Genomic DNA, 27,767 nt, shown 5'->3' on the forward strand with positions numbered 1-27,767 from the left:
GAATCTTGGTTTGGATTGATCGAGTTTTCGGTTTAATCGAGATAGCTTGTCGTAGGCTTTAGAGTACTATCGGAGTTTTTATAGAATCTGGTAATTTTTTACCCTTCTAGTAGGAATTTGTGGTTTCGTTTTAAGGGATCGTCGTGAAGATTAGATCCTGGATTGGTTTAATGGATTGTTAAAATTTGGTTGTTTAATTGAATGTTGGAGTTAATTATCATAATGTGGTACAGGGATTTGAGTATTATTGTGGGTTTCATGGTTAGCCACTTTCACCCTTGTAATTGCTTGGTTTTTTTCAGGAATTACTTTAAATCTACTCTTTAAATTAATTCAGTGGGTTTTATTGGATCTTGAATTTCATTATGATCATCTGTCTCAGGGTTTCTAATATTATCGCAGGTTTTATGAGATTTGCGAAGCGATTTTTCGCCCACCTAATTAGAATTGGCAACATTCTTCTACGAATTGTTACTATGAATCTCATTTCGAGTTCCTCCGATACATCCATTTGGAAATTTAATTATAATCATTAACATAATAACATAAGCTTTTGAACGTTATCAGAGGTTTCAGAATTTGGTTGCCGATTTTTCACTACATTACTGAAAATCAGCAAATTTTCCCACAAATTAACTTAAACTTCATTGTATACTGATTACATGTACATACAATTGGAGATTTAATTATAATTACCTTGGTTCTTGTGCATAGTAATTTAGTTATTATTAACATTAGTGAATCGATATATAATTAGTTGTAGGTTACAGGCTTGTGTTGTATAAACAGCCCTTAGACTGATTTGTCATATGCAAAATTCACTTGTAGTACTTTATTTATTCTATTATCAAACTTGACACTATCAGGTCAATACATCGAGTCAAATACAATGACAAGTGACAATACGTCAGATATACAAAAGAATTTATTATCACCGATAACATTTTTGAGATTTTTATGCTATTTGACTAACAACTTTCTATTCTTCTACACAGAATTAACAAGCTTAAAAGTTGCCTTAAAATTCATTTAGACAGATTTCTATGCTATTTAACTAACAACTTTCTATTCTGCTACACAGAATTAACAAGTTTAAAAGTTGCCTTGAAATTCATTTAGACAGTAAATTTAGATAATAAAGTTCAGATATACACTAAATAAATTGTATTGTATCTTCGATTTAATTAGAATCATTGGATCCGATGTTTCCCATATTATCACCCTTCGACTCTATTTTAGTATATGTGATGCAGCTAAAACGAAATCGGTAAAATTGGTTAGGTAAATAGTAGGATTAGATTGTTTGACACCGGTGACCTATTTACGATTTTTAGAACCCTTCCCAGAGTCTCTGTCTACCCCCTCGCAATGGCAGTCGATAAATTTAGAATGGCTAGTAGCGACGCTGTCGAATTTAACCAGGCAAATAGTAGAACTGATTGCTTTCACTTTGAAGTTGAATAAGTTAGGCAGCCGATTCGGTTGTTTCGTTCGCGTTCGAATTGGCCATGTTCCATTTATCGTGAACTTGGCTGTTGCTTTTTAGCGATGTTCGAGTAGCCAGCTTGATTAATTCGATCAATCATCCCTCGTCATCTGCTGGATGCAATTACTTACGGCCCCTTTAATCGGACGTTTTAATCCGATCTATCACTGCAATGCGCCGCGTAACCAAGTCACAGAAGAAAACACGCTTGATAGATACTGTCACACTTACATCACCAATGCCCATGATCGTACTTGACACTCTTGTCAGTGAAAGTGTTTGAATAGTTGTAGAGAACTCGTTATACGAAATATTTGGAAATTTTATTAAAAATTTTATAACGAGACCCAACTGTGTTATGATTATATCGGCCGAGTTTTGAAATTTTCAGTAGTATTAATCAAAGTATGCATAGTAACGAAGGGGATGCACAGTAACTACACAAGGTACTCGAACAGCGTTGTATTTGTTATATCATTTATATACAAACTAATAAGGTCTAACTGTATTTCGTATCATTTAGTAGTACTTTCATATGGCTACAAAAATTCGATATTATAAAAATGAAACGTGCGAATCTATAAGAATACGCTTCATTGGAAAATGAAATCGTTTATGATATGCTTGCTACGTTGGATTTTTCTTCTTAATCATGAATTTTATGTCGAGTCTAGCGCTTGCTTCGTATAGATTTCGTATGAATAGAAAAATTTAAGAAGCCTGATGCGCTGGGAAATTTTTATTCTATCAATTATTGCTAATAGAAACACATTTTTGCTAATGCTTTTTGTGAAAAGAGACGTAATTCTTGTAACCATCGTATGTCTACCGTACTCTCGAAGAATCTTCATAAAATATTTCCGAATGTGAACTTGGCAAAGTTTTCGCGACTCTACATCAATAAATTTGTCGAAGTCTCAAAAGCCTAAATTTAATATCATTTGGTAGTACTTTCATACGAGTAACGAAATTTTTAGTACCATGAAACCGAAATGGTGGGATAGAAAGAACGGTTCACTGGAAAATAGGGATATGTATAAATATCTTTGGTAGCTGCTACTGTATGTGACGAAGAGAAAATAAAACACATATGTGACCTAATCTATGTAAGTTTAACTCGACCCTGGTCGACCAATTTATGTCCGTGATCTTTTGCAGAGCTCCGTCTATAAGAAGACATTGTGTGCAGTTTTAAGCTGATGGCTGGTGTTTCCGTGGACGTAAGCAGCGCCACGTGACCAGGGCAGGATCTCCGACGCGGATACACCGAAAAGCTCCTGACTGGTCGACTACGCGGAGTCGCTTATCGATTTTCAAAGCGGCATTGCCCGAAACGCCGCTTTCCAGGCCTCGTCGTTTTCCTCCAATTCCGCGTGCAACGTGTGGAACCAGAGGTATGGAGAATTCTAAGTTGATCGTGCCCTTGAAATATCGCTTCGCTCACTAAGATTCTTTATTAAGAAAATTTATTCTATTTTGCTCTTCTACGCTACTAGCCACAATTATTAGGATTACCTTATACTTATTTGAGAAAAATCGAGTTTTTCTTTATCTAGTGGATTTTATATTATACGCACTGTGTCTTATAACATACTAAATCAACCTAAAATTTTGGCTATCAGCGTGTATCTATTAATTTTATGTGTTTGCTAGCAAGATCAATTTTCTGTAACTGGATGTTTATTTTTAATTGTGAACTATATGTTGAATTTGGAAACTAGTACTTGATTTTTTATAGGTTTTATAAGTTTTGTTGAAACGTTAAGATGTGAACAGTTATGAATTGTTGAGAATTATTGAACTCCTTCAAAACTACTTTGAACTTCTTTGAACCGTGACGAACGTTTTATTTTATCAGTTATTACTAGATGATAGAGACAGATTTTTCCCAGCGTTTTCACTTAGTTGATTAATAATTAGTCGAAGGATAAAGTTGTATATACCATATCGAGTGTGAAAAGGTTGATAATATGACATTATGTGTACATCAACTCGGTGCCTTTTTAAACACAATTCAGATTTTGTCTGTGAATCTCACATGAAATAAATTAAATCACGAGAAATGACGTCAAGTAATTAAAACTACCATATGAGGAAGAAAATAGTTGTAGTTTTTAGAAGTGGATGAATCTCAAGATCCTAAATTAATTTACATATTTGATCATTTCTTACGGATCCGGATTATTTAATTTATCTTATTTCATAAATATTCATCGCGATTAATATTTATACGTAAAGGAATAAATTTTATTGCTTCGATAACTTTAATAAACCAAGTAGATTTCGTAGTAGAAATTCGCGTCTTTTAGTTAAATTAGATTTTACGTGATTCTGTGACGTCAGGGCCACGTCTATTCTTTGAGTTTGGAACGAATTCTATATAATTTTGTGATGTACTTGATTTTTCTTTCTTACTACTCATAACAACAATCATAGCAATACAATCATAATAACAATGAAAAATGATTCATGTAAAACTTATGGCTATCGATTCATTAATGCTTCTTGCTGCAATTTTCAAGCCATATTGCGTTTTAGAAGGTTAATATTGTTAGGAATAATATTTATACAGTTGGATCAAGGATAGAGCAATGGATTGATTTGTTTATTCGTTTTGTGTTCGATCGAATGTTTCTCATCTGGCGTGTCGAACTTTGCTAGAATTCTAAGGTCTTAGCATCTTAAATCAGTATGCAGTTTACGTTGCTATACATGGAAGTCGATTGTTTGGAGGTAGCGGTGGTTTACGACGGAAGCTCGTAATTCCAATTACTAATATCCGATCGTGACGGAGAAGGTGCCGACTAAAATGCACGACTTGTGTCTTCTGACTTTATTAGAAATCGATGTTTACTCTCTCTCTTTCTCTCTCTCTTTCTCCCTCTCTCGTATAATTAAACACGTTCATCTTATATCTTACTCTGAAAGGCTCTTTGAAAACACTTGATTAATAAATTCCAAGTCTTTATCGGCTCCAATAACTACTAAAATATACGTTAAGAAACGTATCGCCGACTATAAAAATCTTTGTTCTTTCACAGATTGTAAAAAGACCATTTCTATTCAAAAATAAAGTCTGTACAATGATGTACAATAACGCATGTATTTACATGGTGTTCTTATTAGTATGTAGGGTATTTTTCGTGCAATCTTGGATTTATTGATGTCTCGATATATAATAGAATAAAGTAAACAGTAACTTAGATACGAACTTATACCAGCCGCTTTTCCCTATATTCAATAGGAAGATGATAAATCCAACTGTAGCACCCTATATATACAACACCAACGTTAAAGATACAGGGAAAGTAAGAAAGAAGTATAAATTCCTTTTAGCCATTTTGTTGCTCCTTGTAGTGGTAGAAATAGGTTGGTGATTAAGTTTAACTGAAACACCCTGTATACACCGCGTCAACGTCGACCGAAAGGTACAAAAATCCTGTAAGAACGTAACTATAATAGAAACCTGTCTTAGTTCTCTTTTTTTTACCATTTATCTTATCTTCAATAGCGACATGCTAAATTGAAGCATCCTGTACATAGTACGTCAACGTCATTGAAAAAGTACAGAGGGGGTAATAGAAAAGTAAGCAGGGAAAGAAAAAAACGGAAGAACAAAAAATTACTCCATTCGGTTCGACCAACCGACTAAATACATCGAGCACAGTTGAGAGGGGGCTGAAAAGGATGGGATAGACGGCGTGACACGAAAACGAATTCGTCCCTCCCACCTACGTCTCGTCAAACACCGGATTTTTCCTCTGGGCCAATATCACGGCGTTTTTGCATAGCCATAAGCGGTCGCGACGTCGAACAGCATCGATAACCCATAATCATTGGTGTCCCGTCGGCTTCGACCGGGCCCTGGTGCTCTGGCATGAATAAAACAAACATAAGTTTCGCAGCGAATTCAATATCCAGCGCCCCTATAACGTTTCGGTAGTAGGAGCAGGTAGGAAGGACCGCGATGGAACGAGTGAGCAATCAGTTGCAGCCGGGTGCATAGACATTCGAATGCATGGCGATGGAGATCGGTTCGAGTCGCGACTCTCGTTTACCCAAGTTTCACGGTTTTATGACACGTTTGCGAAACAAAAGCATTTTTTGATCAAAATGACAATCATAGTATTGTAATGTTTTGGTATTGTACGTCATTTTGGTTATTCAGGTTAGTTAGGTTATGGTAGGCTAGTTAGGTTATGGTAGGTTAGTCAGGTTATGCTATGTTAGTTAGGTTATGCTAGGTTGCTCACTTTTTAGTTGCAAGAGCTTGAAATAAAGAGAATATTATATAAGGTTTTTTAATCTAAAACCCTCAAGTAAGTTAATTATGGTAGTTTTCTACAGGATATTTCATATATTTAAACAGATTTTGGTTTAGACTTTTAATGTAGAGGTTACGGAAGCTTGAAGCAGATCGTTAATGTTGACGAGAATGTTACGTAAGATTTTTCAGTGTAACGATAGCATAATTGTTAACTTTCTACACCATGTTTCACGCAATTGGACAAAGTTTGACTTGAGCTTTTAATATGAAAGCTTTTAGAGCTAGATTTTTTTATAGACGAAAAAACAATATTTTTCGTTTCGTATATTTGTCCATCCATTTGATTTTGATTTCCTCGATGGAAATTTTATGCTTTCGTTAGTCAGCAATTCTAGTGTTGATATTATGACAGTCCCTTTGTGTCGTCGAGTTAAAACAACACTTTACACAAAGAAGATATATCCAAATATGTACCGAACCACTTTGAAACGCCCTGTAGGTATGTTGTATATACAGCGGCATGTGTGTATAAGCGGAAACTGAATCAACTTTCAAAATCGATGGTGTTTTGTAGAGGGGAGAATCGTCCACAAGGATACAGTGAAAAGAGGAAATATTTAAACTGGCGTGTGGAAAGGGCGGATCGTTCGATGGAATTGGATGTATTTGGGAAAATTGATTGATCGCGATGAAAATGTTTCGCTGGTTTTTAATATCGAAAAGAGAAATATTAACGAAAGAGACGGTATGTTTTGAGTTTCATATGTTCGTTTAACGAAGCAGGAAAAAGTTACGGCTGTAGTAGTCTAAAGACAAATATGACGGAGAAGTCATCATTTATATTTCGTATCATTCTGCATGAATATAGAACTCCAACATTTTTCTTCTTTTAACTCTGACTTATAAGAAGATTTAAATAAATACACGTTATTTTCTTACCTATCTGACTTCATTTTTTAAAAATTGCATAGTTGCACCAAAAAAATATTAAGCAAATCCGCAGAATTTTCTTTTATGGTTTCTATGTTCGAAAATAAGATTCCATAATGAAATTTGACTGAAGAGGAATTGCAAATAAAATTTAACCTTAAAACAATGTTGATCCCTAATGCCAATAAAAACAGATTGGAATATTTAAGCAACAAAATTAATGATAATACCGAATCAATTTATCATTGAAGAATGAAAATCTATTTTTCATGATATTATAATAATAATGATGAAAGTATATATATATATAGAAAGAAGTGAGAATAAAGGCGCGAGTAAGGTAGAAAATTTTGCTGAGGCAGCAGGTAAATTTGTCTTCTCACGAACGAATAAAAAATCATAGAAGATCCGATAAAAAGGGGTCGACTCGTAAAAATGTAAAAGTACCAAGGGTGATTCTTACCTCGTACGACAATAATGCGCGCCGTAACGAAGTAACGACAATGGATTATCGGTCGTGAAGGCAATATCCTGTCATCTGTTTCTGTAGCTCGCAGCCACGAAATGGACCTACATTTTCTCCTTCTCCGTATATCTTACGGACAATATATCACCACATATCGACAACAACGACATCGTGTAATTAGAAGGATGTCTTTGGGAACCCGTCACGGTTTCTCGAAATAGAAATCCCTTTTTAGCAGCGAATCAGGGTCATCATGTTGAGACGTTTCCAAACGAAATAGGTTTTATATATTAAGATGTTCGTATAATTTTGGACAAAGCTTCTTAAGATAGAAGTACACATATATATTATATATGTGTATATTACACATAGAACTACACATATATATTAAATATATTATACATCTATTATATTATATTTATATTTATATTAGAGCTTTTTTTATATAATTGAATTGTTATTAAATTTGGAAAATCATAGATTACAGATTATTAATATCAAATAAGAATCACGTAGCAATTACAAGTTTGATAATATCCTTCGAGTATACGTAAACTTGGAAACTACCCCACAATTGATAACGAGTTACTCTACATGCAAAAATAAATTGAAAATGTAGCACACAATTTTTTTTCTTTGAAGCCCTTGTTTTCGAGAAAATAGAGTTTGAATAGGTTTAGTCAAGAATTGCAGGCTTACTCAACTTTTCAAATCCGATTTTTTCCATAACGTGACTTGGGGCGAAAAAATGTCAATTTACGTTTTCAATATATTTTCATACGCGGAATAAATATATTAAATATGGCATGCGTACGAATGAAAATTCGTTTTATTTTGACTTCGTAACGTTTTATCACGTGTTCTTGTATGAAAGAAATAATAAATAAATGTTGGAAAGGAAAGCGGGTGTTCCTAAGAAATCTATGCTTATCAATTAAAAACGATTTCCATAAAAGTAATTATACCTGACAAGACATGATGAAGTAGTAGGTAATTTTAACAAATTAGCATAAGACATAGATGTGAAGGTTACTATGTAATGCACCACTAGATTTTTCCAAGAAAAACAAATTCATCTTCTTGTGAATTGTGCAATGTTGTTTATTACATGTTATACACTGCATCGCTCTATTCAGAACAAAAAATATTTTTCTCAATCTGCAGTTTAATATAGAACCATAAAAGTCAATTAAAAGGGTAATAAATCAATACATACGAAAGTTAAGTTATTTGAAATATTGCAAATTACATAAAATCCATGTAACATTTTTTTCTCTCCTGCACTGTTAATAGCCCATTCAGAATGCATCCATGAATGAAAAAACTATAACTAACTGAACCATAAAATAAAAGGTAGAACAATATAAATAATAATAAATAAAATAGTATAAAATAAGAAATCAAATAAACGTAGAAAGTCAATCGATCAAGTAATATGATGGAACTTCACAGAATTAGATAAATAAATCTCAAGAAAATCTCGTTGAATGCAATGGAAATTATTGTGTATCATAAATTGATCACACATAACTTAAAAACGCAATAACTTTTTGCAAAACCTTATATATATGTATATTTTCAAACGAAGTACAAAAACGGCTATTCAGATCCGTTGAATCTAATTGTGCGTGGCTTTTTTAATATATTTCCTTGTTTTTTTTTTTTCCTCTTTTTTTTTATTTCTGGTCGGTGACTGTATATATGTGAGAGGAGAAGACAGAACAAAGAGACGGGAAAAACGAGGAAATTTGTTTCGACAACGGCGATGCATTAGTGATGCAAATGAAGTTACGTCGTTGTCGGAATTTTTATGTGTTTTTCCACGCTGGCCAGAGCAAATTTTTTGGCTCGCTTTCAAACCGTGACCCGCCGTGTACATGGCGAAATCATCGACCGTAGGGTTGGTTTTTTTTTTTTTTTTTTTTTTCGTCCTTTCTCTATTTTCCCTGCCTGGTCGGTGTCTCGTATTCGCGATTTCAAACATTATTCGAATAACCTCGAAAAATTATGGGTGGCCGAAAGAAAATTTCGGCCAGACGTTGTATACGTTTAAGTGAATTCGATTGAAATTCATTCGACGCTCCGTTTAAATTGTATGTATGGAATTACATTTATCACGGGAATTTTACAGGAATTGCCCGAATGGTCTGATCGGAATTTATGAAAGGTTTTAATGAAAACTAGCGATGGGTTCAAGTACGTGTGAAGTTAGTGCGAACATCGGCGAGTAAAATTTATTTTTAAAAGTTATCAGCCAACAAAAAGATTGACACCCGCAAGAAAATAAAAAAAAATTGATATTTAAATATTTGATATTGTAAAAATACCAATCTTCAAATATTTAAGATTCTAAAAAATTCCAATCTTACAGTAAATATCTTGTTACTTCCACATACATTGCCATATTGGTTTTACATTGTACCAATATAATCAAACAACTTGCACCAAAATTAAGTAATGTAACCCTAAATTGTTATAATCCCCAATGGGTCAATGATTAGTTAAGAGTTAAATATCGCGTGTTGCTAGATTGGAAAATAACGCGTTTATACAGAATCAAATATTGTACATCTCTGGTGCGTTTGCCGCCTCGTTAAATATACCTTCGCGCGCGGAACGTTATCTTTCTGAAACATTGGAATCGAATGCAATAAATCAAAAATAACATTTTTTATTCAATTCATTTATTTTAAAATAAATACGAATTAATTTCCTGATTGTAATCCGGTAAAAAATATCGACTATCGCTGCACGCGTGTTTCGATTTTGATAAAGCTTATTAATCAAGATTCTGTGATACAAATATATATTTAATGCAAATTATATTTTTAAATTGGAATACATTTCGTAGAAATTATATTTTTAAATTGCAATGGGTTAATTTAGTAAGAACTTCGATTACGAATAATACGAACTCAATTCATTGGTTTCACGCTAAGCTGGTTGTAATTCATGTATGTCTAATCCAAAGCTAATTCACGTTAATCTATACTTAACTCCCCTACCAGACCTATCCTAAATTAGGTTAACTTTGAATCCAAGCGCCATCCCGCTCAGATCAATGTAAGATATGCATAAAATGTCGCATATTGAATCAGGCCGATTTAAAATATACATAAAATGTCGCGTGTGGATTCCTCCCAATTTTTTTATTTTCTTTTTAATTCAAACCAAACCTAATTTACCTCCGATTTACGGTCAATCAAAGCCCCACAGAAATTCCCAACTCTGAACCATTATTGTCAAACAGAAAAAAAGAAGAATTCCATTATAACGGAATAAAAATCAACAAGAAACGCTCGGCCGTATTTTTCCAAAAACAAAACGCAGAGGAGAACAAAACCCATTTCACGTGCATCTCTTTCTTTTTTACACGAGGGATCATCGGCGTTTCAATTAGACACCCCGTATACAATATGGCCGACAGCAATGGATACATAACCTTGCATTCGTTGTGAGCACGGAGAAAGTAAGGGGAAACGCAATACCGGTCGCAGGCATTATGAAGTCGTTGTAACGATGTATACATCTCCCCTTCTATGTGTGCATGTGTACGAACGTAGTTCGTGTCTACACGTGTAACTTGACAAAGAATGCAACCACGAAAGCGAAATGCACACGCGTATATAACGGCGGGGCGCGCAGACAAATGTCGATGGCGAGCAACAAGTGTCGAGGGGTCTTTACTTCTGACAATGAGTACAAAATCTGGCTGACTGGAATACGCGAACACAAGCGGTAAGAGAAAAGTTGAAGGGGCACGGTGAACTCGTCGCCAAAGCTTCCACATTCACAATTAGCGATCATGCAAATTCGGCTTTCTTTTCATTTACCATTTAACTTACTGTACACTAGCATATTGTAAATGTGTTCACGTATACAGTGATTCACAAAAGTATCCCAGCACTTGTGCTCACCTTTCATGAATAATAGAGAAATCAAAAAACATTCATATGTTCAGTCAAAAAGTAATCTTGAAGTATGGTCCCGTTGAATATTGTGATTTATTAATTTAATAGATAATTTAAATATTGTTTAAATATTTTTATGGTCTGCGAGAAATATACACTGGTGCAGCGGTAATAAAATCATTACAATGACGCACCCCTTGTGTTGTTAATTGATCGACGCTATATATCCTTCTACTCCTGAAAATTTTCGCGCTACTAAGCCCGTTCTCGTAACAGACCGCGGGCTAAAGTTTGCCTTTCTCTTCACATACATAGAACTTTTTCCCAAAACTTTGCGTAGAAACCAGGAAAATTTCAAAATATTTCAAATGTTTTCTACAACCACTGTATATAATTGTCTGTGTTCGAGTACGCTGTGTATCTATACTCGTTAGCGGACATTTACGCAGAGAGTTTTAATTCACAGCTTGTAACTGGTTTTAGTACGTGTGTCACGCGAAACAAGCATGAATCAGCCTACAACGATCGTAATTGATAATCAACTGGGAACGGGAGCAGTTAATGAGTAATTACGATAAGTGTCGCGCGTGGGGCGCTGTTAGTGAAACGCGGGAATTTCGGCCAGTTTCTTTCGTGCTTTGAAAGCGTTTGCCAAGAAACCTTGATCCTTATCGCGATCAGATATCACGCTCCACGCTTGGTGACTAACATGAGACCCTATGAAATTGAATTTGTTTACCTGAGTGCAACCGGTAATGGATTGATTAAGTGGTATATCCTTAGACACAGAATTATGAAATTATGGATCTACACGTGTTTACAGGTATTTTAGTGTAACTGAGCTTCCGTGCTTGGTAATTTATTGAATAATAAATTTCGGGAATTATTATGTTTAGTGTATTTTATAAAAATCAGTCGCATAACGAATGTGATTTTATAAATCAAATTCGAAATTCAATGATAGAAAAAATCGTGATCAAGTCAACTTTTCGTCTTGAATTTTATTCGATCGCAAACGTTCGGTCCGGATCGTTTGAAGTTCCGTAGATCAAGCCTTATTCGAGTAGAACGGTTTCATTCAGAGATCATTTCACATTTCATTTGGCGGAAGATTCCTTGGTCCTCGTAAAATTACACGGAACCTTTATTCGATAAGTTTTTCACATTTCATTTCACGCAAGATTCATCGGTTCTCGTAAACTTACTTTCGTGGAATCTACCATCCGATATTTCCGTCTTGTCCCTTCGCGTTTCATTCGTCGCACATTCTTGTTAAGTTTCATAAAACTCGCGCGAGACAAGTGTTCGATAATTATGTCGCATTTAGTATCCGATCTCCTCTTCAATCTCCCTTGAGATAATCGAACGTGATGCTGTGCTTGATCATTTGTACGTACAAGTTGTTTCAAAATGAAGATGGAAGTATGTATATCGACTTTCATCGATCTCACACATTTTATTTTAATTGAGACAAAAGAACAGAATTAGTAGAATATTCGTACAATTATATTAACACGATGTATAGGGCGCTCCAAAATCTCGACCCTACTATATTTTATTCTATACCTGGTAAAAGTCCTAAAGAAAATAAATTACTAGAATTTTTTATGAATATATTGTATGATATATAGGACGTTTCCAAATCTCGATTTCACATATTTCATTTCAGTCAATTCTTGTGCGACAGCTTCCACGTATGAAATCAGAACCGGATGGACATCTCATGGGTACTTCGATGATGCTTTGCAGAACATATAACTGTCCTGGGTCTATAGTTGTAGTCCTGATCTCTGTAGTCGCGCCTGTGGGTGCATCAGACATGGTTTCGGAGTCCGAATTCCCTGTATCGATCTGGATTTTCATTTGCATTTCGGTGTTTTTCTTGATTCTCTGCAAGAGGAAGGGCAGCTCTGTTGTCGTCTCTCCCTGAGAGAGATGCATCAGTGCAACGAGCAGGAAGATAGCAAGGAAAAAAAGAGAGAATCGCAACATCTTTCTTGTGGTATCTTCTCGGATCTTGAAGTGGAAGTAAATTAACATGAAAGAAGAAAAAAAATAGGATGAAAACGCTACAATATTATTTCCTTAGTGTTTTTATTTATGGAAAACCTTGTATAATAAGGAGGAGTTTAAACGTTGCTTTAACATCTCAATCAGGATTCTTCTTTTAGTATGAAATGAACAGTGCTTGATTCTTTTTAATATACAAATGGACGACCACTTCTAGTGCAAAAATTAATTTCATTTATTTTCGATTCGTGATTAACCAAATTCCAAAGGTAAAAATAAAAGTGAGTTTCAAAGTGTTTTCACAGATCACAAACTTACCTCGAAACGTGTCTGTCCAATTTCTGTATACTGAACTCAGCTTCAAATTTTATGTTCACCTCTTCTGAAACAGCCTGTACTGCAACATTAACAGAACGTTACATAGAATGGGAACATATCTATGAGAAACATCAGTGATCGTAACCATTCATAATTATTCTTATTTAACCATTGTTAGTTACCTAACTGTTTATAATGATGGATTATTTCCGACAGATACGTGCATTTTTACATTCTCCGAAATGCATGTATGTGTTAGTGAAAGATACAATACAATTACTTCGGAAATTGTATCTATTTCTATATATCGTGTACATTCTATGCATCTATTATTTTTAAATTTTTCATAGGCGCATAAAAATCTATAATCTAATAATACTCAATGTTTCTCCATCTTTAAAAAACCAAGCAACGAACATTAGATCGTTCGGAAAATTCGTAGCGAAATTTAAGAAGAAACGAAAAACAGCCTATTTCCGTAGAATCAGAGCTTTTTCTTTAAAGAACGTAATTTTTCCCTTCGCCTGAAATTATATTTTTGGGAAATATATCAATTTATGCCGAATAAACTAAACGACACGAATTTTCCAATCAACTCAATGAAAATCATACTTTTTAAATGAAAAATTTAAGATTCAAGATCTGTACCTTATGAAATAGCTTATAGCGTGAAAAACCAGACCGACGACTAGACCACCGCTATTGATGAAATCCAGTTGGTGTACAAAACCGCGTTGCTGAACAATTATTCGACGATTTATTACCAGGAAGCGTTTTTCTCCCTAACACGTCGATGACAAACACAACAACGCTTCGCTATGACACCCGCGAGACTATAGGATCACACCTCCATAACTTTTCAGCATTGTGAATTGAAATAAAACAAAGCGTAACAACACGTAGTATAGCGTTCACGAGCGGTGTAAAACGTACAAAAGCTACAATCACTCTGAGAGATTATGACTAGAGAACGATGTTTAAATAACCAGTTTCCCATTCGTTGAGACGACACTGATCGGGTCAAGAGTATGCTCCGTTATCTGCTAACGGGAATTTGTATCGCGATGGATTATTTTGCTGGATATCTTTCTGACCTCGTTTTTCAATCGTCAAGTTCTTGTCGGTCACGACTGACTTTGTTGTGAAATCCTATTTCTTTTTTGTGTCTTTCTTTTTCACATGTGTGTCAGGTTATTTATTTGTATATTGGCTCACGATATTTCATTGAAAATTTAGAAAATTTAAACACTCGCGATATATAGATGCAAAATGTGTACAAAAAATAAAAATATATAAAATATCTAAAGTATAACACTCATTGCGATATTTAGTAGGCAAAATTCTACTTAAGTTGCATTTCTTCCGTTCGTGACATGTTTTGTATTTCGTATGTTGAAAAATTGAAAATTCTGGGGCGGTGTTTTTATTGTAAAACGCAGCATATTGTCAACAAGTTTCCTCTCTTATGTTATTATTCTTTGTACTCAACGCCATTTGGTGAATTTTTGGTGACATTTTTAGTAGATGAGTGTAAACGATGATTGGAAGAAACGCGAGGCTTTCTGGTTATAGGATTTACTGGTCCTAACTTCTGCACGTGGTTCCAGGTTTCAAGATAGTAACATAGTGACTTGTTTTTAAGGATAAAAGTAACGAAGATGCTAGCGAATTGACAAGACATAGTTAATTGTAGCTGACAGATTTATATTTGGTACTTGTAAAATTTCGCTCCTTTTGTTGTCATCTTCTACCGATTATAAAAGACAAGAGAAGAGAAGAGAAGAAATTATTGGTAATTTATAACTTTTGATCTATAAAATCTCGTTACTAATATCGCACAGTTAAATTGTGCAAGAGGACTGTAATATTAAACGGAAGAGATCCCTACTTAATTTTAATTCTTTAATAAACATAAACATAAAAATATCCATTTACATAAACATCCACCATGCACATAATAGTAATTTAATCAACATAAAAAATACGTCCAATCGAGGTATTCCAAGTCATCAGTAACAAACCAAAATTTCATTCCAAACATCGACCATATAAAACGCATGGAACACTCGACTCATTGAGCAATCAGGGAATCGTCTTTGCAAAAAATACTTACGACACTCGTGACGAAGGCTTAATCCGGAGCGTGATCGTTCCTTTTTTAGGAAGCATTCAACGCTGTCGGATAGTTTTTACGTTTAATTGGACGTGAATTGGCGTGGCCAGGGAAAGGGGAGAGCACGAGTGAGGAAAAAAAGAGCCTCGCGTGCTTTCACACGGCTCTCCTTTTCGCGAAGTTTACCGGCCGCTCTTTAAATATGTGCGGCCGACTTAAACACGCCACCGTAAAGACCGGCACGCCTCAAGAGTCCGCTCAAGTACTACTTTTCTTCTTCTAATCTGTGAGTAAGTTGTCGCCTTTGTGGCTACACGGTTATTATAATGCGCTCGCGTGTGGGTGCGACGTTTTGCCAAACACATGTACACTCTTGCCCATAAATCACCGTACACCGATTTATTTCGAGTATAATAATTGTTAGAAACAATTGTAACTAAATAATTGTTAGAATGTAGGTACGACTTTCTAGATTCACTTTGTTCATTCGTAAGTTACAGTAGAACTTACTGTTTATGCAAGCTCCGTATATTTGAAGCAGACTTTAGTCAGTAGCCGATTACACGAACTGTTGCTTGTTTAACTCGCTCATTCAAACGTGAGCTGCTACTGTACGAATTAAAAATCGTAGTGAAGTCAGTGGACACTTATCATATGAACGTCAAATGTATAAATTATTTGTCACCCAAGAAGTTCGTGTAAAATTTTGGAGTTGTGAAGCCTTACCGTGCTCTACCGAATTAAAATACGGTTTTATATTATAAAGTAATATTTATTATGAAATAATAATATTTTATTAATAATTTCTATTATGAAATAAAATTAGCATTTACGTTAAATGTTGAAATTGCATAATGTCAAGCGTATTTAAATTTTAACAATCGTTTTGCTTAAAGACAAGTGTCCCATGACTTATGGACAGGAATATACAGTTGAGGATAAAAATAAGTGTACAGGTAGTAGAAGAATATAACTATCATTGACGATGAATAGTTTAAAAGAAACTAGCATAAGTGTCATGTACTTAAATTTTATTTATTTTATGTATTGTATGTATTATACGAAATTAATATTTACATTTTTGTGTCAAATTTACGTATATATTTAATGAAACTTCATTGGTACCAATTTCCACTACCTGCCATTTAGTTTTGTCATCGACTGTATAAGTCTGGCGGGGTGCACAGAGACGTGCTCCTAACAGCTTCATCTAGCGGACCGTGAAAAAGCCACAGCCCCGGTGGTTGCGGAAAAATTAAGGAACATTTATACACTTTATATTACGACGCGTGGATTCCTGCTCAAATTCGTACAGCTTGTAGGCTTAATACGTTGCTACTAGCGTTATGTACACTCCGGTTTATAAATATAAGAACATCTCTGGTTCCGTATAAAATGTAACAGTTGATTGATATTATCCATGTTAGCAATGACGTTAGCATAAACTCAATATCAAAACTTATAGGAACGATCGCTATTGTTTGTTTTTTCGCTAACAATATGTCACGTGTACGTAGCTTCAATATATAGTTAGCTGTAAGTTTGTTCACTTAGTGCAATAAAATTGCTAATTAAGAACTGTAATTGTTAATCTATAATACAACATCGTCATAAAGTGAGATTTTAACCGAAGCATTGAAAGCAAAAGTGAAATAACTCAATACACAATAAACTAAATAATTCGCCGTGCAGAATAAATATGACGAATACATTAATGGAACTAATAAAATTATTCAGCATTTTCTTTTATCTCTTTAAAAACTGTGTAGAGGAATTAAAATTACACAAGCATAAATGATTGTGTTTAATTACTGCCAGATAGCTGTTCTATCGTTCTTTCGATGAATGTACATTATGATTACGTTGCCTGAAAGCAATGAGAAAGTTTTTAACAGGAAACCAGACTCGTGAACCGGTCATCCACGGCTCGGCGATTTGCTGTTAAATATTAAATGCATAAGAACACGTTTCAGAGGAAGTTTTTAATAAAAGTACATTCTACTGGGAAATTTTCCTCTGTTTTTTATTCCTCGAAGCTCGATTAAACGCGCGCGCGCGCACGACTAGCCGGATTACCTTGAAAACAACTGCCGTACGAATTCACGCGATTTCATGCTTAAATCACGGAACGAAATAAAGGTGGAATTTATACAACTCGGTTACGTAAAGAAAGTGCGCGGTACATTAATCATACGATATTTATATTTTGCGTTTCTAAGAAATATTTTTGCAAATGTCAGTAACCATTATCTCTAATTACAAATAGAAGATACAGTACTGATAAATATTGCATGTAACAGTCAATATTTAGCCTAATGAGTTTTATGTGTAAATTTACGAAATTGTTCAATAATATGCGTATGAAATATACATTTATTCATCAAGAAAAAGATCATAAATTTTCACCTAAGAAATGTTGTACACAGTATACGATTAATAATTGAAATTAATCAGCGACTTTTATATTCGAATACACGACACTACTTAAACTACTAGCGATCATTCAAAATAGAAATATGCGAAATTTGCATTTAGAACTATAACATCGTTTATGAAAAGAAAATATCTATTTGAACTAAGTGGTCAACGACTTTTATATTTGGACATACGGAATTATTTAAACTACGAATCATTCAACGCAAAAACATATGAAATTTCTTTCTACAAATATAAATATGTTCGTAAAAAGAAAATATAAATTTCCTAATACCTATTTGCACGTTTTATATTTACACCACATACTAAACAAATTTGTTTAAACTCGATTTTCTCAGCAATATAGCGCCATAAGAAAAACTGTTTATACTGCACTTTTCACTTGCTTCCTCGCGTAGGGTCGTCCTCTTGTCCATTGTATCATCATTACTGCGATACTCTGTAGAACAAAATCTTACACCAAAGAATACACTAAACAGTATATTGAACGACTTAAAACCACGAAACCTCCTCGAAAATTCCCTTTGTCTCATACATACTTGTCGAAGGTAGCAGGGGCTGCGCGCTACAGTCGCTGGTCGAAAGTATAGCGTTCGGAACAAAAACGCATCGGCACGCTCCAAGTGTTCCATAGAAGCGTAAGAAATATTTTTCCAAAGGATTTCATCCGCTGTAAAAGTTTGCGCATTATTTCTCGGCTTTCTGCCGTCCACGAGAAAAGTAGAAGATAGAAAAGAGAGAGGGAGAGAGAGAGAGAGAGAGAGAGAGAAAGAGAGAGAAAGCGGATTTTATCCGAGACTCGGTCATGTGCAACAAAGGGGTATTGATATGGACCGTGCTTGTGAAACGGGCCAATAGCTGTGGCCGCCATTGTCACCCGCGGCCAGATCTATACCGAAGATATCTGCTGTATTCTTCCAACTACAAATTCTCCTGGTCAACCTTTTTTTTTCTTCCCCTTTTCTTCCGCCACTATCGTCACAACGTATCTTTGCACTTTCTACCAGGGCAGACCGAGCTTGGCAATACGTCGATTCCAACAGTGGAACATTAAACGCGCATAAAAGCCACCCCGAGAACAAAGCGCTCTCCATTCGATTTCTTATTACGAAAATTCACTCAGCCTCATTGTTCGATGGTATCTGTTCGCGTATCGGTAAATGATTACGTTATTGAATCTGTCTGATTAATGTGGTCTCTTTCGAACTATCGTTCGATCATTGTTTTCATCTGTTTCTTTTTCTATCGTTTTGTTGTTGGTTGTATAGTTGTTCACACACCTTGTGATGGAAGTAGGTCGTTCGCGTTAAAAATCTAATTCTTTTGGTTGGCTAAATTTAGTTGACTAAATAATTTGAAAAAAAATTTTAGGAAGTTTGTTAATATGTCTTTCGTGTGTCGTAAAATTGTTTGTTAAATGAAATGTTTGAAACTTTAAAGGTTGGTCTTCTTACATTTCATTGTGAAAGTGGGTAGTTTATTTTCCTATTCATTTTTTTCATTGTTCTGACCTTTCGAAAAATCTCAACAAATTTTGGTATATCAACGTGTTATACACTAGTTCTTTCGATTGTTTCGAAACATTTTTTTGGTGAAAGTAAACCATGAAATTCAACCGAATGATGCGTATCCAATATTAAATAATAAAATAATAATGGAACGAATAAATTAAGAAACAGTAGAGTTAATCACTTTTACTTCCAAAACCTTAACAAATTTGTTTCTGCGGATTGTCATAATTTCTAGTAAAAATAAATATTTTCTTTCCTAAGAAATTAAATTCTAATAACGTATTTGAATAATGAAATTGTTAACAAAATTCAATTGTTAACAGAATGTAAAATTGATCAATTTGATATCTAATAGATTCATATATACCTTCTTCCAAAATGTTAAGGTCTTTGGTATATTTGTGGATCCAGTTCGAAACAACTGATTAATTACTCCGATACGGATGAAATATTTCGTCATCGTGTGAGAATAATTCAGAGTACGTCGAATCTAATAACCGGTATGAATGATCAGTCCGGTAAATCTGTTATCTGTATCAAGGATCGTGAATTATCATAACGAAATCCGTGCAGAAGTGGATGTTGTTATGTCCGTGACACGATATTCAAATGATGAACAGATTGTAGGTCAGCGTTGAATATTTTATGAGTTGTTTGGATGGTGAAGTTGAATTTATTGCATAAACTCCACACGACCACCGAGCTTGCGACATGATACTTGATGGTAAGGTGATAATACGGTTCGTTACATTCTACGGAATTTATAACAGTTCCCCTTCATTCCCAGCGACTTTTCGTTTGGAATAATAATTAAATGACTTTGTTCTCTCTCCCTCGCTGGATTAAATATTCAGAATAACAATTCGATAATGAATAATGAAAATTCGGGAAATTTTCAAATCTGTTCAATGATTCAATATTTGTCATTCCATCGCCTTTATACAATATGCTGATTTTCTCGTTGAAGAATTTCTCGCTTGAACTTCAACATTTTTCCCCCTTCCTTTTTTCCTTTCTTTCTTTTTTTTTTAGTTCCGATACTTTAGTGAAGTGGACGAAAGTTCCATTAAAATTTCATGGTTACGTGTGCAAGGAGGATTGATCGATTCGAACACCTTCTAAGTAAAGTTTCGCATAATCGACGGCTCTTCGTGTAACGTATACTCTTTAAAAGCTAAAGTACGAAACTTTATTTCGAAGAATATTTTTCTTCGAAATTCTTATTTCAGAGTTTTATTTTATAAGATAATGGAACGAGGAGGGTGGTACATTGTGAACATTTATAATATATAGGATAATAATGCCTGGTAATTTAAAATTTAGGTTTCTCAAAAAATAAAATATATAATTTTATTCGTAGTCCCTTTCATTTCTTCTCTTCTACTCTTTTATTTTATATTAATTTTTAGTTCGAAAAGTAGGATTTCAAAGTTGTAAGAATTTCTAAATTAGAGAATTATACAGCGCTTGGTAATTTAATACATGTAATTTAATTTTTAATTTATACAATATTTTTCTACTCGCAATTGTTATTATCCATTAAAAAATAGAACTTCAAACCTGCAAATGATAGAAATCCATAAAACAGTGAATAATATAATGTCTGATAATATAAAATAATTTGTATCTACGTCCATCTGTATACTAAAATATCATAAAACATTTGACCTCGTTTGCCCCAGTAATTCAATATAGCTGACCTATACTACTTATAACTGAAACTTGGCTTTCTTAGGATATAAAAAGAATACCATTAATTTGAAAAATAAAAATCTATTACAAAAATATGACATAATTTATTATACGAAATAATTGTTGCAAAGTGAATACTATTAATATATAATTTAAACTGAAAAAAGGCTACTCTTTAACTGAAAATTTTTTTTATACTCACGGTATATGGATACATGGACACATAATTTTTAAGTGACACATTAAACTTATAGAGGGTTAAATAAATGTTACGACAGATCGCGAAATTTATTTGTGAATTATGAGCATGAAATAAAACGCTACATATATAAAATGACAATATTATGGCACTCTGTCAGTAATTCGAGCAAGTAAATTCGTAGAAAGCTTCTCAACGGATCCATGTCTCGCTGTTCGATGTTTCCCCCTGTAATCTTCTTTGAACTTGCCCCTCAATGTCCCATTCCTTCCCTCCACTTTTCTTCCCGAGGAATCACTAGAAGGTTTCATCTTCCATTCCGTTATAGTTTCGTCGCTCGAGTGCTTTTTATTTCGTACGTACGCGACAAATCTTCTTTCCTCTTCCCTTCAATATTTTCCCTTCCCCCCTCCCTTTTCTGTACTCACCTAGGCTTCACCATCAACCTTTCATCTCTTTTGGAACCTTTTTTAAATCTCGTAGCGCGCGATAAACATATACATTGTACATACCTACGCAGTCTGAACATTTTTTAAAAAGTTAATATTTTTTGTATTTGTAAGGAAATATTTTAAATGGAAAATTTATTCTCTTCGTTAAAACTTTTTTATAAAGTACTTTCTTCAGGCAATGAACTCTTTACAAAAGTTAGTTTTAAAGAAATTAAGATTCTTCGTCCAAATTGTCTGGAAACATGAAATTTTTTGCTTAATGATAGTGATGTTTTTAAGCAATTAACCTTTCGCTGTATAATTACTTTCCTAATTTATCTTTAGATAACTAATTTTATCGAAACACTCAACATGTATTATTTCTTCTTTTTATTGAGAAAACAAAGTTCAGAAATATCTTTTGACATCTAAATTATTTGATTTTTCAAACGCTTTTAAAACTGATTTCTTTTTGATAAAAAATTTCCTCTTCCTTCAGACTACTTCCATTTTTACAAACCATGAAAATTTTGGGAAACTCTCGTACTACATACGTTTTCCTAGTTTATGAATCAAAAAGAATTTTTTATTTTGAACATTCCAGTTCGCACAGGGAATGGCGACTAGCTATCAATATTCCAGTAGAAGAGATTTTTTTAGATACAGCAAACTTCACCATTTCGTAACATTATTTTTCTTTTATTGAGAAATAAAGCTAAAAGTCAAATGCTACCTGAAAAAATCAGAAATTTTTCTTTTGAAACTGCAACAAATGCTCTTCCATAAAAAGGACACTTCCAATTTGGCTTTTTGTTATGGAGGAGGTGAAAGTGTTTCTCATGTGAAAATAAATCGAAAATATAAAATGCAATTAACATAAGTGGTAATTCCTTTCCACATTTCACATTCTACGTTATTTATTTCGTACAGATCTGAACAGGTTCGGATCGTTTCCGAATCAGTTAGTCAGACATCGGTGTATCCAACGCTCGGAAATTCGATTTCGATCGGTTCCAATTCTAGTCGACGTGTAAAATCATGATTTCCAAATTTCTTGGTTCAACCTCTTGACACAATTGCACCGACTGAATATGAAGTAAGTACGAGTACCATTGACTCCTAAAAATCCTATTTCTCTCTTCGTTTTAAAATTCAACCACCAGTAACGAAAAAAAAAAAAAAGAAAAAGATGATATAAGACGAAAAATCTGCACTTTTATTAACTCCATCCGCATCCATTAGATTGACTCCCTTGCTGGCCTTTCTTTCAATGAGAACCATAGAATGATCCTCATTCCGATAGGATTACTTCAGCAGTTGAACGACAGGGCGCGCGTCGAGCGGCGATTTTTATCTATGGTCGAAGTTTCCAGGTGCCGGTTGACAGGGCATTAAGCAGCAGATAAAAAAACAGAGGTTAGGAAAAATCTATTTACGAGAAAATGGATTCGTTTATTACCAGAGATTACGTAAAACCTATTACGACGAAGATCGAGGAAAGAGGTTATCCATGACTATGGATCTCTGCTCCACGAACTGTAAATAACTTGATTGCGAATGCCGACCGTTCGACAAAAGATACGTTTAAGTGATATCCAATTTAGCCCTACTAAGGAATTTTCCTTTTTACTCTGGCCTAACCTCTTTTCTATAAATTCAGTCCTGAATATAGATTCGAACTCTTCTCTTCTTTTTCTTTTTTTAAGTTTATTGCCAAATTTTGTATGTATTGTATGCATAGTTTAATATCTACTGCAACAGTAGAAAACGCTTAAATAATTTACAAAAAACTTGTTTTTATCTTTTCATAGACTATGCAAAGATAATAGAGATGCGAACGTAATTTCATCAAAACCATCGCTCTGCAAACTTTTGGAATGCCTGAAGATTTACTGTACGCAGATAATCATTTAGAATAGAGCATACTTCATCGATTTCTAGGGCAGGCAAGGATTGGGGGAGGGGGGCTAGAGTAGCTATAGACCCAAACCTCGCAATAAAAAAAGTACATTTTATTTTTATAGCGAATTTAAAAAAAAAATAAAAAGTAATTGAATATAAGAGAAATGTTACTCCATATTTATTTCGTTATTATTTCAGTTATAATTCGCAAAAACTTAAAAATTATGATAGTTAGCTAATTATTTTCGAAATTTACTTCACTTCCTGTAAATGTTCTAACACGAACAAGGGTGTACGTTATACACGAAGTGAAATTTAGTATTATGCTTGGATAGGTAGTATCATGTTGAGGTTAGGAATATTTAGGTTATGAAAACAAAATGGATAGCGTAATTGGAGAGAGTGACTGATCATTGGTAGTTATGAAGCTTCGAATATAATCTCAATCCTAATTAAGCAAATATGTCTAACCTATAGCCCAACTGTAAATTTTATGGAGATATAATGGAAATATTGGTATTTCATAAATGTGAATACAGTCTGATGATGATCATAAATGTAAATAATTTTTAAAGAATAGAATAACATCGTTGACTTTTTGATTTATTTTATACTCTGTATTGTACCCAATTACGTGTGATGTTTCCCCTCAAACAAAATTTTGATTATAAACAATCAAACAATTCTTTTTTTAATTTCACCAATCAGAACATCAAAAATTAACCATATAATCACATTTTGCATAATTATAGACAACCGAAATTCACGATACGCGAACTATCGATAATAAGGCCAAATGTCTTAAAAACTGACGAGACCTCATGGTGAAAAGTTTCGAAAATGCAAATCGCAAAAAAGGGGCGAAAACTGAAAAAATAAAGGAGGAAGAAGAAGACGATTTTTACGCTACAAGTTCGTCGTGTTTGAGTAAAAAAGACATTTTTTCTCCTTCATTTAATGATCTTTCCGTGACGTTACTACAGTCTCGAAGTAGTTCTCGATGCGGACTCGTGGCCCTAATAAACGCCATTCAAAAACTCTGGTGAAAGAGGCGCGTCGATGGGGGGGACAGAGTAGGGGTGAAAGGAAGAAGAGTGAAAAATAAAACGCAGAGTAAAGCAACGTCTTTTCAACCATGCTCCAATAAAAAGATTTAATGAGCTTATTATACGCGAATTAACGTACACTAATAACGCGTTCTCCGGTGCCTCTCGACACTCTGCTGAACACTCGGTTAACGATTTCCTCTAGGAGAGGGGAGAAACACGAGTTGTGGTTTTATTTGCATATCGACCTATCAGAGCTATCTAAAAGCGACGTCACCTTTGATGCTTCTAACGGCCCTGTGCACGGCAGATTATGCGTCAAACGGTAACGATATTTGACAGGGTGAATGCGATTTCCGGAGACGACGACGGGATTCCTTAAGGCTGTCCAAAATGGCGCACATTCTGAAAACATAGTCCCGTTAGGTACAAAGTAACGTGACTCTAGGTTCTCTCAAATTTTCTTAATGTGTTATCGCATTATTCAGGACAATATCATTTATGATAAATGTTTCATTAATTAATTTAGTCGTTGACAGTTTCTATTACATTTTTTAACCGTTGAAGATAAAAAGATGCATCAACCAGAGCATAGAAAGATATGTAGTATCATTTTGAAAGATGTAAATGATATTGTAAAAATGTTATAGAACATATTATTCCGTTACCCGTTATGAAAAATAAAGAAAGATGCATCGATTAGAAATTGGAGCATAAAGGCATAACATAACCCCATTTAGAAGTATGCCAATTACCTCGAAATCTTAAAGAAGAATAATTCTAAAGGAAAAATATCACGAATCATAATATTCCTCGCTTTAAACTACCCTATTTTGCCCTGACGTAATTCTCGCACTAACAGAGGTAACAAAAATTCCTATTAAGGAATCCATGACAAATGAAACACCCAATACATTTCAATAAGCAGAACACCATTACTAGCCGGTCTAAAAACATAACCTCTATAAGGAAACTTCTAGTTACATCGTTACCATGACAAATTAAGGATGCTAACGATGATTGGATCGGAAACACGTCTCTCCAATCTAACCTGTTTACGCCGGGCTGGTGTCGGAGGCCCGCTTTTTCGAGGCAAATCAGCGTCTTGTCGATCGACGTCGAACGTGCTGTAAGCAACGTTTGAGATGCAAAACAACGTTTCAGCATTAACGACCGTGTGTACACGTGTATCCGGCACGTGTGCAAAACGAACGAGAATGTCCCGTGTATGGGTCAAGAGAGACGAAAGAGAGAGAGAGAGAGAGAGAGAGGGAAAGTGAGATGGAGGGATGAGATGGGACGTTTGGCGTACAATAGAGGCGTGGATATTGAAAATTTATCGGAGGCAGAATAAGTGGATGAACCTTGGCCAAGGCTATTTGTCGGAAATTGAAATTTATCGAATTTTCGGCGCATGTCGAGCGGAGGCGGCGTTCTCGAATTTTCCCGCCGCTGCCAAAGCTTTAACACTCAATGACATGTGAAACATCGAGTGATCGTTTTAAACTTACTGATTTCTAGAGGCCGCTCTTCAGGTGCTCGAGTATCGTTCGACGCGTCGAACGTTTTTCGGAGAGAAAAATATTCAGAAGGGTTCTTTAACGTGATAACGTGAAGATCGCGGGAAAAGCATCTGGTAATGTCGATATCTTTTTTTTATTTTAACTCATTTTTCTGTTAAATTCCACTCAAACTTTTTGATCGTTTTATCACATTTGACTTCTGCACCGTCACTGGTGGAAACGTCCTATCCAACATTCGTTCATTTTTCAAGATATATTCAAATATTTGAAGTTCCCTAGGTTTCTTTTTTTTTCATGCAAAGTGATATTATATTAAAGTGATAAAGTAATATGACGTTACCGTAATTCGGCTTTAATATCCAAAATAAGTAATACTAACATGTATAGGGAAAAGTTGTTCAGAATGTTGACCTTGACGACGTATTTCAAAGTCATTGAATAGATGATTACCGATAAAATTAATTTCTTTTTTCAACTCAATTTCGAGATGGTAGATAAGACATGTTAATGAAGAGGCATAATGTGATCTTCAGACTCATTGATGTTTTAATAAATTGTATTTAATATTTTAATAAGAATCTCACTTCGCCAAAAATGTTCAATAAAATTGCACGTACCTTCACACAAGCCTATGGCTTGTTGGAGAAAGGACCGCGTAGGAAAGAGGAACAGCAAGCAACAACGAGGCTTCTTTCTGGCGCATAATACTCTTGGTCGCATCCGCGGCTCCAACAATGAGGATCGATAATTCGAAAGGCTCGAGTAGCCATGCCGTTGAAAAAGATTCGCCCAGGCTAACAGAAATCTTGCAGCCAGCGAACGAAGAAACACACCAAGACGGTGCAATCTCGTATTTCAAAGGATTCCACGACAATTCAGCCTTCCCGCGAGAGCTTTGTTATCGCTTTGCCTCTCTGCGGGTACCTGTCCGCTTTCGTCGCTTTTCCACCAGATATTCTAGGTCAACGTTGCTCAAACTATGATCCTCGTCCTCTATCAACCGAAGTGAAATAAAGTTTTCTTTTAAGAAACGATCATTTTCTTCATCACGTGATCGATGTTTTCACTTAATTCCCCGTGTTTTTAATTCACGTTCTACGTTAACGAGCTACTAAATAGGGTAACATATTAGATTACTTGAAACGAAAATATTTTCATAAGATAAGATAAAATATCTTTATTCCGGTAACACTTAATTTATGTAAGCGTTAAATAAAAAGAATAGTGAATTAGTTTCAAAATAAGATATTCACCATAACGTAACATAAAGTGAAGTATCTTTATGTTAGTAAAAGAGAATTTTTAGTTTACGGTTCGAAATTTAAATTTTCAATTCAAATTGCTGTGCATTGTCCCTCCTTCGTAAAGGCGGAGAAAAGGAAGGTTTCGTTATCAATTATTCAGGAGCTTTTATTACTAATTCTATTATTTATTCATGGAAATGAATTGTTTTATTGCGTAAAAGAAGTTTCATATGATTTGCTTATATAAATATGTATTTGAAAAAATGTGCTGTGAAAGTTGTT

At 34.5% G+C, this 27,767-nt stretch overlaps 2 protein-coding genes and 1 long non-coding RNA gene across 3 annotated transcripts in view; 1 reads left to right on the forward strand and 2 right to left on the reverse strand.

The window, feature by feature from the left end:
• Nucleotides 1-27,767, forward strand: part of LOC117232868 (peptide-N(4)-(N-acetyl-beta-glucosaminyl)asparagine amidase) — a 53,684-nt gene that overhangs the window by 17,905 nt on the left and 8,012 nt on the right. The window contains exon 2 of the mRNA XM_033492585.1: nucleotides 2,645-2,880. The gene's annotated coding sequence lies outside the window, so the exon portion shown is untranslated. The remainder of the gene's footprint in view (nucleotides 1-2,644; nucleotides 2,881-27,767) is intronic.
• On the reverse strand, nucleotides 12,796-14,359 carry LOC117232870. Its single transcript, XR_004493214.1, has 3 exons — nucleotides 14,037-14,359; nucleotides 13,389-13,467; nucleotides 12,796-13,076 (listed from the first exon to the last, which is right to left on the reverse strand). It is a non-coding gene; the product is annotated as an uncharacterized LOC117232870 (long non-coding RNA).
• Nucleotides 18,243-27,240, reverse strand: LOC117232835. The gene is made up of 2 exons (XM_033492521.1): nucleotides 26,859-27,240; nucleotides 18,243-18,607 (listed from the first exon to the last, which is right to left on the reverse strand). Exons 1-2 carry the CDS (start codon nucleotides 26,959-26,961, stop codon nucleotides 18,243-18,245), a joined length of 468 nt encoding a protein of 155 aa, XP_033348412.1. The 5' UTR covers nucleotides 26,962-27,240.

The sequence above is a fragment of the Bombus vosnesenskii genome, unplaced genomic scaffold (assembly GCF_011952255.1).
Source record: "Bombus vosnesenskii isolate JDL3184/JDL3185 unplaced genomic scaffold, Bvos_JDL3184-5_v1.1 scf7180000013293, whole genome shotgun sequence".
In the NCBI taxonomy this organism is placed as follows: Eukaryota; Metazoa; Arthropoda; class Insecta; order Hymenoptera; family Apidae; genus Bombus; species Bombus vosnesenskii.